At 44.1% G+C, this 13,398-nt stretch overlaps 1 protein-coding gene across 6 annotated transcripts in view; it reads right to left on the minus strand.

The window, feature by feature from the left end:
• ARHGAP21 (Rho GTPase activating protein 21) overlaps nt 1-13,398 on the minus strand; it is a 172,308-nt gene that overhangs the window by 102,909 nt on the left and 56,001 nt on the right. For all 6 annotated transcript variants that reach the window (XM_073677523.1, XM_073677524.1, XM_073677522.1 and 3 more), the window contains exon 2: nt 7,881-8,060. In XM_073677523.1, the coding sequence (XP_073533624.1) occupies nt 7,881-8,060 (180 nt within the window). The remainder of the gene's footprint in view (nt 1-7,880; nt 8,061-13,398) is intronic.

The raw sequence follows: 13,398 nt of genomic DNA on the forward strand, positions 1-13,398 counted from the left end.
TGGGTGGCTATGTGTGAGGCTGGTGCATTCTGCACCGACCGCCGGGTCACACAGTGCACAGTGTGAGACCTTCCTGACAATGCAAATAGCGGACTATATTATCAGGTACCTGCTAATACTGCCCTTCTGTAATGTAACCTCTGCTTCTGCGGGTTACATAGAAAGGTTACCGAAATCAGTAATTCTCATGTAATATATACACATACAGTACAGACCAAAAGTTTGGACACACCTCATGTAAAGATTTTTCAGTATTTTCATGACTATGAAAATTGTACATTTACACTGAAGGCATCAAAACTACGAATTGACACATGAGGAATTATATACTTAACAAAAAAGTGTGAAACAACTGAAAAGATGTCTTATATTCTAGGTTCTTCAAAGTAGCCACCTTTTGCTTTGATGACTGCTTTGCACACTCTTGGCATTCTCTTGATGAGCTTCAAGAGGTAGTCACCGGAAATGGTCTTCCAACAATCTTGAAGGAGTTCCCAGAGATGCTTAGCACTTGTTGGCCCTTTTGCCTTCACTCTGCGGTCCAGCTCACCCCAAACCATCTCGATTGGGTTCAGGTCTGGTGACTGTGGAGGCCAGGTCATCTGGCGTAGCACCCCATCACTCTCCTTCTTGGTCAAATAGCCCTTACACAGCCTGGAGGTGTGTTTGGGGTCATTGTCCTGTTGAAAAATAAATGATGGTCCAACTAAACGCAAACCGGATGGAATAGCATGCCGCTGCAAGATGCTGTGGTAGCCATGCTGGTTCAGTATGCCTTCAATTTTGAATAAATCCCCAACAGTGTCACCAGCAAAGCACCCCCACACCATCACACCTCCTCCTCCATGCTTCACGGTGGGAACCAGGCATGTAGAGTCCATCCGTTCACCTTTTCTGCGTCGCACAAAGACACGATGGTTGGAACCAAAGATCTCAAATTTGGACTCAGAAGACCAAAGCACAGATTTCCACTGGTCTAATATCCATTCCTTGTGTTCTTTAGCCCAAACAAGTCTCTTCTGCTTGTTGCCTGTCCTTAGCAGTGGTTTCCTAGCAGCTATTTTACCATGAAGGCCTGCTGCACAAAGTCTCCCCTTAACAGTTGTTGTAGAGATGTGTCTGCTGCTAGAACTCTGTGTGGCATTGACCTGGTCTCTAATCTGAGCTGCTGTTAACCTGCAATTTCTGAGGCTGGTGACTCGGATAAACTTATCCTCAGAAGCAAAGGAGACTCTTGGTCTTCCTTTCCTGGGGGGGTCCTCATGTGAGCCAATTTCTTTGTAGCGCTTGATGGTTTTTGCAACTGCACTTGGGTACACTTTCAAAGTTTGCCCAATTTTTCACACTGACTGACCTTCATTTCTTAAAGTAATGATGGCCACTCGTTTTTCTTTACTTAGAATTTGTATTATGGCAAGAAAAAAACAGCTAACAGTCTATTCAGTAGGACTATCAGCTGTGTATCCACCAGACTTCTGCACAACACAACTGATGGTCCCAACCCCATTTATAAGGCAAGAAATCCCACTTATTAAACCTGACAGGGCACACCTGTGAAGTGAAAACCATTTCCGGTGACTACCTCTTGAAGCTCATAAAGAGAATGCCAAGAGTGTGCAAAGCAGTCATCAAAGCAAAAGGTGGCTACTTTGAAGAACCTAGAATATAAGACATATTTTCAGTTGTTTCACACTTTTTTGTTAAGTATATAATTCCACATGTGTTAATTCATAGTTTTGATGCCTTCAGTGTGAATGTACAATTTTCAAAGTCATGAAAATACAGAAAAATCTTTAAATGAGAAGGTGTGTCCAAACTTTTGGTCTGTACTGTACATTCATGGCCTAAAGTGTTGACATCTTTGAAATTGTTCCAGAAAATGAAGTATTTCTCCCAGAAAATTATTGCAATTACACATGTTTATTCCTGCGAATATATATTTGAACACCAGAAAAAAAAAAAAAAACTGAAAAAATAAGGCAATTTGGACAATTTGACACAAAACCCCAATAATGGTCTGAAACAAAATTGCTGGCAACTTTCCAAAATTGTGGGTAAACAGCCTTGTTTCAAGCATGTGATGCTCGTTCAAACTTACCTGTGGCAAGTAACAGATGTGGGAGATATGAAAATCACACCTGAAACAAGATCTTATTCCAATCAAGACAGCAAGGATGGGTTATCTTAGAATGATTGTTTTCGATTTAGGATTTGACCCTACACAGACTGTCCAGGATTAGATAAAACATGGAGGCTTTCGTTCCAATTTCACATCACCCCAGACTATGGGCTGCAATATTGCAACTCCGTTCTTTTAACCTCAAAATGGTCAAAAGAAAAAAAAAAATTCAGGCTCAGTTATTGTTTTTATGGCATTTTGTAGTAAAAATGTCCAGGCAGTCTCATCAATAGCATTAACAATGAAGAATGTATTTATTTTTTTAACCCAATGGTGACATAAACCAAACAAAGTCCTGTAATACTTATTTTTCAATCGATGGGGATGTGTGGAGTCTTTTTTGAGCACATAGTCTATATTTTTATTAATTATTACGAAGATGGCAGTTACGGGGGAATGTCAGCAGGCCACGGGATACGATTGTGGCTCAGTGGTTCCCCGTGATTGCGTTGTTGGGGGAGGGGGGGGAAGCTGAAGCAGGTAAATAACAGCAGCATTTAAATAAATAAATAAATAGCAGCCATCGGAGCAGTTCTGGTTGCTGCTGTTGCATGCAGATGTTGGATGTGTAACACAGCCAGCATCTGCGGGTATGGTAGAGGCTCAGTTCTGGAGCGTGCTCCAAACTACCGCATAATGCAATTTTACACTATGTGGTCGCAAAACGGTGAAAAGTGAATGGAGCTGAGATGCAACACCACACACAACCCATGGCCAAGGGAGGCACTGTTGCTGAGTGGAAAGCAGTCATGTTTTCCGAATCTTAGACAACTCCTTTAACCTCTTAACGACAGCCAATACGCAATAAAACGGCAGTCGGGAATAAGTGAAATTTGTTTTCACATCCACATCTTAAAAAGTTCTGTGAAGCACGTACGGGTTCAATAAGCTCAACACCCCCCCCCACCCCAGATGATATGAATTCCTGTAGTTTGAAAAAAATGGGGTCACTAGTGGGGGTTTCTGCTGTTTTGGTAACTCAGGACCCTGCAAATTAGAACATGTCTGCAATCTATTCCAGACAAATGTACATTCCAAATACCCAATGTCGCTTCTTCCCTTCAGAGCTCTGCCGTGTGTCCAAACAGGACTTTTTGACTACATGTGGGGTATCACCATACTCAGAAGAAAGTGGGTAACAAACTTTGCAGTCAACTTTTTCATGTTGCCTCTTGCAAAAGTGAAAAATTTGGGGCTAAAGTAACATTTGTGAAAAAAATTGAAAATTTTTTCATTATGATGACCTAATGTTATCAAATTCTGTAGTACCTGTGGGTTCAAAATGCTGACTATACCCCTGGATAAAATCCTTGAAGAGTGTAATTTCCAAAATGGGGTCACTTATGGGGGTTTACTGCTGTCTGGGTGCCTTAGGGGCCCTGAAAATGCGACATGGCGCCCGCAATGTATTTCAGCCAAATTTGTGTTCCAAAATTCAAATGGTGCTCCTTCCCTTCCGAGCCTGGCCGTGTGCCCAAACAGAGGTTTCTGGCCACATGTGGGGTCTCAGCGAGCTCAGAAGAAACTAGGTAACAAATTGTTGGGTCCATTTTGTTGTGCTATACCTTGTAACAGGGAAACAATTGGGGCTAAAGAAACATTTTAGAGTAAAAATTACAATTTTGTTTTTCATTCGATTTTGCATCAACTCCGGTGTAGCACCTGAAGAGTTAAAAACATTTCTCACAGTTTTAAAGTATTTGAGGGGTGTGGTTTATAAAATGGTCTCACTTTTGGGGAGTTTCCAATACATAGGCCCCTCAATAGTTATTTAAATCTGAATAGCTCCTTAAAGAAACAGATTTTTTTTCCTTTCAAGAAATTTACAAAGAGAAATGGCTACTAAAAACATGTAAGAAATGTTATTTATTAGCGATTTTGTACAGCAAGAGTAACCATTTGTGAAAATGTTGGAATTTTGACAAAAATTAAAAAAAAAAAAAAACAATTTTCATACTTTCAATCTTTATATCCTTAAACAACCAAACGCAAAACATATTGACCTGCATGAACTACGAACACAAAGTTCATTGTGTCACGGAAAAACTCTCTCAGAATCACTGGGATACGTTGAAGCGCTCCAGAGTTATAACCTCAAAGTGACGCTGATCAGATGTCAAAAATCTGACCTCGTCGTAAAGGTTAAAAATTGGCTCGATCACTAAGGGGTTAACTAACAGTCTACATGTGGTCAAATCAAAAATCGGAAACCAAACTTATGTTAGCTTATAGACCATCAAAGACTTAATAAAAGAGTAATCCTCTATGCACTCTGTTAGTTCTAACAAAAAAAAAAAAAAAAAGATGGCAGTGCAAATAAAGGGTTAATCCGAGGGCCGACGACTGGTTGACATGGGACAGAAGTCCAGAAGTCCTGGTCACTGCAGTTGATCAAAGGGCGGATAAGAGCCTGGGGGAACTTAGGTGGCAGAAAATTAAATGGTACATAATGAGCCAGCTTCCTACTGACTGCACGGAAAGCAGAAATATGAAGAATATTCATTAAGGTGAGGTCATTGCCGAAAAATAATGAGCAGTTCTGCCTCAATATGGCAGCCTCTCAGATTTGTGCCTACAGCTGCGGCCTCCAACTGATGGTTGCAAATCTACAACAGCCATCATGCCCTCGCCAGGAGCTGCCCCCGGCAGCCATACTGGTACACCACGACAGTGCATGGTGACATGATGTATGGGATCGCTAGACCATAAGGGACAGACTATTAGCAAGTCATACAAACCGGTTCCTCGAGACAGCCAATGCTTTACGAAAGGGTAACTAATGTAGAAAAAAAAAATTATCCGAATTATTGGAAATAGCTGAAAGAGCACTCGGCTGTTACAATCAGTGCTGTAGACTTGGAATGGAGAGGCAACGCTAAACTCCTAGTCTCAGCCCTACAGTGTAGGGGATGGAAGGGATGAAGACGACGTTGTGGCAAGACGGGAGTCACATGACGTTGTTTGCCGTTTTATGTATTTGTGTGTGTGATAAGTGTTATATTTTATTCCTATATCCATTGAGTTTTCGGTTCTCCTGAGAGGTTATACATCACGGCCGTCCGTGGGAATGCGGGAGGTCCGTCCACTAGAACATCGTTAACAGTTGGGCTTAGCCCAATAGTTGGGAGGGGTTAGACCAGTCTTTATAGAAAAGGTTTTTCTGGATTAGTAAGTCAAGTTCAGAGTCAAGGAGTTGAGTGCAGTCAGTGAAGGATAGTGGAGTTCAGTGCAGGGCTAGACATTAGTGTTAACAAGTTCTAAAAAAGTAGATGCAGCAGAGCTGAAAGGATTCTGTAAGTCTCCTAACAGTTTGAGGACATATCTGAAGGTTCGTCTGGACGCCGGGACAGTCTTGGGCCTAAGATCCGGAAGAGGTATTGAGAGTCATTTCTGTCTCCCCTGTGAGGAAGATGCTGACCAAGTCGCAGCAGATCCAGTGCAAAAAGTCCCTTGGTTCAGCAGAAGGAGTTCGGCTAGGAATGGGTCGGGCAGAACGAAGGTGAGGGCTGATAGGACACAGAACAAAGGGGTCATCACTAAAAATAGACTGTCTTAATCTGTAAGCTGCAGTAGTGTGTAACCGAATTGCTCAGTAAAGCCGAACCTGTTAAACCGGACCCAAGATCTTGTCTGCAGCCGGAACCGGTCCCATGGACGGGGGGAGGTAACAAGGACTCCCGAAGTAAATGTAAAAAAAAAAAAAAGAACTCCACAACACACTCCACTCAAAATCTTGTTTGGAAGAGGGGTTGAAGGGAAAAGAGAACTCCATTCCAGCCCACAGCAAACCAGCCTCGTACCCCCCCACCTCTTTAACAGCAGGAGGGAAAAATTATCAAGGATGACCGGTGGCAATCCCAGAAGTTGGACCTCTCCCCCAGACACCTTTGGGACTTTTGTATTTTGGTTGGAAAACCATTTTATTGCACAATTTGTTTTTTTACGCTTTCTCTGCTGGCTGAAGGAGTTAAATGATAATCCATCAAGTAAACTTGTGAGGATGCTTGTTAAGGCCCCGTCACACTTAGGGACGCTACAGCGATCCAGACAGCCATACGACCTGTCAGGAATCGTTGCTGCGTCGCTATGTGGTCGCTGGTGAGCTGTCAAACAGGCAGGCTCACCAACGATCAGGGGAGCAGCGACATCGTGGAAAGTATCTTTCCACGATGTCCTGATTACCAGCCTGCTGAAGCAGGAGCAGGCTGGTAACCATGATAAACAGCGGGTTACTAGGGGCACACGCGCACTTAGTAACCTGCTGTTTATCATGGTTACCAGCCCGATCGTTGGTCCCGCTGGTCACACACAGCGATGTGTGCTGACCAGCGGGAGGGCAAAGACCAGAAAATGGTCCAGGACATTTTGCAGCGACCTCACAGCAGGGGCCTGATCGCTGCAAAGTGTCACACATAGCGACATCGCTGGTGAGGTCGCTGTTGCGTCACCAAAACCGTGACTCAGCAGCGATCTCGCTATGTGAGACAGGGGCTTTAACTCTTTTCTGGTCATAAAGTCAGCACATAGGAGCCAAGATAAGCATGGTCAAAAGGAGCTCACTAACTAATTCTTTAACTCAATCTGTTGCCAAAAATAAAACAGTCTGTGCACATGTTGCATTTTTCTCATGTTTTTTTCTGCGCGGTTGTCACAAAACCTGAAGGATTTCATAGCACAAGCAAAGCTAATGAGATTCCTCAAGTCTCATGCACATATCGCTTATTTTTTCCTTGCAGATTTAAATTTGCCTCGTCAATTCTTCAGCGTTTTTCGATGCAGATTTCACCAATAAACTGGGAAAATCTGCATCAGTAACGCATGGGAAAAACAAACAAACAGCAAAACGCATGAGTATTTTAGGCAGCATTTTTCATGCCAAGAGATGCAGAAATTTCTGCTGCAAATACTTAACGTGTGCACATGCCCCAAAAGAAACTATAGAAGGTAAACGGTGCAACATCTTTAATAAAATTCAAGTGCAAAAATTACTTAACCCTAAAAATATAGCCAGTTAAAAGAAAACTCCTTTCATAAGGCGTTTTATGGATAATAGGTGCTGCACAGTGTTTCTGATCAGTCGGGTCTGGGTCCTTAGCCCCCAGCGATCGGTCAAAACACCGGTCAGAAGTGAGTAACTATGGGCACAGAGCAACATATGGGTTCATTAGTAAGTCTACGGGATTGTACATTCACTCTAAGAGCCATATGCGGACCCCATGGATTTACTACTGAACTTGTATTCCGCTCATGCAGGACATACGATCTTCAGAACCATTTTGATCAAATTGGTGGGGGTCTCAAGACTTGGACCATCATAAATTATGCAGAACTTATAATATGTAAAATCTTTTATAAAATGACGGTTACACCAAGTAACTCAGATGCCCCCAGAAGGCGTCCGTATCCTTTGAAAGCAATCCTGATCTGCTACAGTCTGCCATAAACAGCGCCTGTATTCTGCGATGGGAGTCTGATTCTCAGGCTGGACAGACAGCCGGTATATGGCAAGTATGGCAAGGAGTGGACCTGCCTTGATGCCGCCTAAAACTCCAGAATGTGAGCAATGAGCCGACACATTGATAAAAACAAAACGGCTACAAATTACTCATTAACTGATGGAATTTCACAAAGAAAGTCTGCGAGCAACAAAACAAAGATCAAGTGAGATGGGGGGCCGCAGATTGCAGACGATCACTCTCACCTTTATGGAGGTCTGGACCGCAGACTCTGGCGGGTAAACAATGAAGTGCCTTAATGTAAAACCAAAGCCCTCCGAGGCCCTCCGCAACATCACGTTCTTTGGACCGGGCCAGCAGAAGACTTCCTCCTCCGTCGGCGATACCATCTCACTATGTTCTCGTCCATCTTTGTTTTTCGACACCTAAAAAAAGGAAAAGGGTGAAAGGGATAAAGTGATTAAAAACTAGAACATAATTTATATACACATACATTCTCATTGCATCACAAAAAAATAAAATAAAATACAGTGGCATAATAAATTGTATCCCTGTTACGTCTGTAATGAGAAAAGCGGAGGACGCAGTGAACCTTTGCAGCAGGCATCGCCTTTGTTCCATGGCAGGGGCAGGGGAGGCATCAGCCATACACATAGTACTACATTGAGACGCAGCTGCTGCTCCGGCTCAGTTCTGACCTTTTGCCCTGCGGCCCTCCCCCTTGAAAACAAGCCCACATTCTGCAAATTCTGTCACCGGAGATAACAATCTGTATGTTGAACAAGTCATTAACTGGCACTGGCTAACCACAGAAAGTGCATAGCCCCCCAAGCAGCCAGACACACGGGGCGACGTCTCTCGGAGGGATTCAGAACGGTGATCATTTTAATATACAAGACATCTGAGATCTGGAAATTAGGAAATCCATCATCACCGCTGACTTACTACTTTAGCAATAAAATATTGTCTTTCTGAAAGGAGAACTACACCATCTATCAAAGTCCGTCCTCAGTTCTTACATCTTTCAGGACTGATTCACACAGCCATATAGCCATGGCCAATTAGGGCCAACATTCATGTTCCAGGTATGGACCACCCACTGGACTCCCGACCCAAACTCTGCAGTCTCGGACAGATATGAGGCTGTAGAGCTTGGGTGAGGAGACCAGCGGCCATTCTGACCTTCAAGGTCCATAATGTTGGACGTACGATACCGGCCTGATGAAGAGCGGGAAGAGGAGGTTCAGAACATGGACGTTTTTCTTTGGCATACACTGGTATGGAAATAGGACTTAATTCCCTTATTCTTTATTGGAGTGAACGTCCTTGATGGGGCATACAACAAAAATCTTCATCTAACCCTCTCTCCATCTCCCACCGCAACAAGATCACTGCTCCGCTTCCACAAACTTAAAAAGGTTTTCCACGTTGGATTCTTCCACCTGGAGTCTGGGACCATCAACAATCAGCCGTATCAGTAGGGAACCCTGTCAGTGAAAGGTCCAGTTATATCATTTATATAGTGCCAACATATTCTGCAGCACTTTACGATTATCGTGAATGAGTGTTCCTAGGAACGATCATCTCAATAATCCTGCAGTCCAAACAGGCTGCCGATGAAAAAGCAAAACGCTCGTTCGTCAAGTGAAAAAATCTTAAAACAATTTTTCGGCAGCACATCATCCTACATAAAATAGGCTGCCATTGCTCTCGGCAGCTCAAGTCCTATGTGCACATTAAGATCTTTTACAGATCATTCGGTGCACATCTGACGTGAAGTTTGCCAGTGTAAACAGGTTATTATAAGACCGCCAATATTTAACCCTGCACAGTGCAAGGGTACTTCAAGTGTTGAGCTTCCCTCCAGGGGGAACTAGGCATTACACAGTACCCATTAAAATCAATAGGTTTTAGGTATAATCGTACCAGTCTTCCAGAGCGAGAGTCACCGGTAGTGGCCATTCTCCAATCTGGCTATACACAGATGACTGAGCACTAAAAGTTCATTCACAAGTCTGACATTTCTCCGACTCCCTTATGCCCAGGGGCACTAAACTCAGCCGAGTGCTAATGAGTTTTCAATGGGGAGAGAGAAGAAAGTCGCTGCCAGACTACTCTGGCAGCAGCTCATCACCCCTGAAAACAAAGAGGATCGGGCAGTGAAATTCCAATGGCCGATCTTTCTCTCTTCCCGACAGTCATCCGACCGGAGAGTCAGGAAGCTCCCGTACACATCAGATGGTTGGCCGGTCTCAGTCTTTCATCTAATGTGTATGGGAGCCTTAAAAAGCATGAGGACCCCGAGATAGGGAACTCTGGGTTAATGAAGGGGTTGCTAACAGTGCTTTCTAAACTGGAGAACCCTCTTAAGTGACGAGGAGCACATTTAATGGGCAAAGGCCATTTCCATTATTGGCCAAGAGCTTTCATCATCTGATAATGAAGTCTGATCTCACGTGCTACATTGTATTTCCATCTAAACACATTACCGAACCTCAGCATTTCAGGGTCAATTTTTCCTGCATTAAGTTTGACCATAGCACATGTCACAATAGAGGCTCCTATTGTAAGCGGCCAAGAGGGTCCCAACAAGTGATAATTAAAACTCTTCTTCCAATCATGTTATGGCCATCATGCACCCTACAACACCATCACATTACTCAGCAGGCAAGTAACGGATCTGGTGCACCCACCATACCAGCACACCGCTCAGCAGGCAAGTAACGGCTCTAGTGCACCTGCCATACCAGCACACTGCTCAGCAGGCAGGTAACGGATCTGGTGTACTTTTCATACCAGCACACCGCTCAGCAGGCAAGTAACGGATCTAGTGCACCCACCACACAGGTCAGCAGGCAAGTAACAGATCTAGTGCACCCACCACACAGGTCAGTAGGCAAGTAACAGATCTAGTGCACGCGCCATTCCAGCACACCGCTCAGCAGGCAAGTAATGGCTCTAGTGCACCTGCCATACCAGCACACCGCTCAGCAGGCAAGTAAAGGATCTGGTGTTAAAGGATCTGGTGTTCTTCCCATACCAGCATACTGCTCAGCAGGCAAGTAACAGATCTAGTGCACCCGCCATTCCAGCACACCGCTCAGCAGGCAAGTAATGGCTCTAGTGCACCTGCCATACCAGCACACCGCTCAGCAGGCAAGTAAAGGATCTGGTGTTCTTCCCATACAAGCATACTGCTCAGCAGGCAAGTAACAGATCTAGTGCACCCGCCATTCCAGCACACCGCTCAGCAGGCAAGTAACAGATCTAGTGTACCTCCCACACCAGCACACAGATCAGCAAGCAAAGAATCTAGTGCACCCCCCAAAGCCAGCACACAGCTCAGCAGGCAAGTAACGGATCTAGTGCACCCCCCAAAGCCAGCACACCGCTCAGCAGGCAAGTAACGGATCTAGTGCACCCCCCAAAGCCAGCACACCGCTCAGCAGGCAAGTAACGGATCTAGTGCACCCCCCAAGCCAGCACACCGCTCAGCAGGCAAGTAACGGATCTAGTGCACCCCCCAAGCCAGCACACCGCTCAGCAGGCAAGTAACGGATCTAGTGCACCCCCCAAGCCAGCACACCGCTCAGCAGGCAAGTAAAGGATCAGGTGTACCTCCCACACCAGCAGACTACTCAGCCAGCAAGTAACAGATCTGATGCAAAAAGACTATATATACACACAAATCGCCTCCATCGGATATGGATTAAGTAAAATGACATCACAATAAATGTCAATGACTGATCACATTGTTATTCCAAGCAGATGTGTTCTCCAGAATAAATGTTTATTTGCCATTTGAGAACTACAGAAAACAGATCAGTTTGGGATTTTGCTAAAAATGGTGTAAGAGGACAGTAATTGTTTCTATGGCAGAGACAATACAGCACAACAGAGGAAAAAAAAATCCTTCACATTAAGGCTGTGCGCGCAAGATCAGGAATTGCTTGCAGAAGTTTCGGCAAGATTCTGCACCACTTGGCATCAAAAACGCTGCGGAAATTCCACGTGTTTTTGATGCGTTTTTTTGCATTTACATGCGTTTTTGACATGTGTTTTTTCCAATGCACTGTATTGGAAAAACGCAGGCAAATCCGCACCATGAATGGACATGCTGCTTCTTTTTCCGCACATGAAATCCTCTTAGGAAAATTCCTGATGATGTGCACAGATCTTCCAAAATCCCATAAAAACTGCTGGGATAAGGTTTGCAATGCGTTTTTGGGGCCAAGTCCGTGCAGATTTGCCGCAGCAAAAACGCATACAAAAAAAAAAAAAAAGCACCGTGTGCACAAAGCTATAGTTATAAAAATGATATAAGGAAAGCAATTATGGCTTTATAGGCATCATCATTAGGGTCAGTACAACAGCAATCAGAACCCAAGTTCAAGAGTGCATTCAGACTTCCGTACAAATCAGACAGATATTGGACAGCAATGCATGGACTGGACCAAAGCTGGTCATATGCCTGAAATAACAATTCTGTTCACTTGAAGGTTTATGTTTTTATGGAGCTCAGCTACAATTTTTGCCTTAAAGTTTTCCAAGTGTTCATATGAGGGTTTATTTTTATTTTTTTTTATTATTTTTTTTAACACTAAGAGGTTTTTAAGCCCCAAATACATTTATGCAGAAAAAAGTAGTCAACAAAAAGTGGATAATAATGATTTTAAAGAGTCTAAGTGTGGAAAAAGAAAAAATTAAAAACTTTGACTTACTGACCATGGATTTTTGGCTGTGTACCAGAAAAAAAAAATCCACCATGGGAATGGGTAGGGCCAGGCTCAGATTGTAGTCAGTGGATCCTCTAGAAAATAAGCGTCTGATCATAACTGGCATAATTTCCTTATAGGGCATCAGTCTTTGTCTGCTGCCCCTTTTGTCTTGGCGGGGACATGTTTCTCAACATAATGCCCCAGGTATCTGAAGACTATCTACACCTCCGATTGGTAATGACACCCTGGCACTATGTTACTACATTGAGCACCTCTGACATTAGGAAAGTTCATTGGATCACAGCCAACATAGAAAATTCTACCATTCTAAAAATACTTTGAATATACACTGCTCAAAAATAAAGGGAACACAAACAGAATATAACTCCAAGTAAATCAAACTTCTGTGAAATCAAACTGTCCACTTAGGAAGCAACACTGATTGACAATCACGTTCACATGCTGTTGTGCAAATGGAATAGACAATAGATGGAAATTATTGGCAATTATCAAGACACCCTCAATAAAGGAGTGGTTCTGCAGGTGGGGACCACAGACCACATCTCAGTACCAATGCTTTCTGGCTGATGTTTTGGTCACTTTTGAATGCTGGTTGTGCTTTCACACTCGTGGTAGCCTGAGACGCACTCTACAACCCACAGAAGTTGCTCAGGTAGTGCAGCTCATCCAGGATGGCACATAAATGCGAGCTGTGGCAAGAAGGTTTGCGGTGTCTGTCAGCGTAGTGTTCAGAGGCTGGAGGCGCTACCAGGAGACAGGCCAGTTCACCAGGAGACGTGGAGGGGGTCGTAGGAGGGTAACAACCCAGCAGCAGGACCGCTACCTCTGCCTTTGTGCAAGGAGGAACAGGAGGAGCACGGCCCGAGCCCTGCAAAATGACCTCCAGCAGGCCACAAATGTGCATGTGTCTGCACAAACTGTTAGAAACCGACTCCATGAGGGTGGTATGAGGGCCAGACGTCCACAGATGGGGGTTGTGCTCAAAGCCCAACACCGTGCAGGACGCTTTGCCAGGATTGGCAAA

The sequence above is a fragment of the Phyllobates terribilis genome, unplaced genomic scaffold, assembly GCF_046119375.1.
Source record: "Phyllobates terribilis strain yellow unplaced genomic scaffold, ASM4611937v1 Scaffold_4__5_contigs__length_816908805, whole genome shotgun sequence".
NCBI lineage: Eukaryota > Metazoa > Chordata > Amphibia > Anura > Dendrobatidae > Phyllobates > Phyllobates terribilis.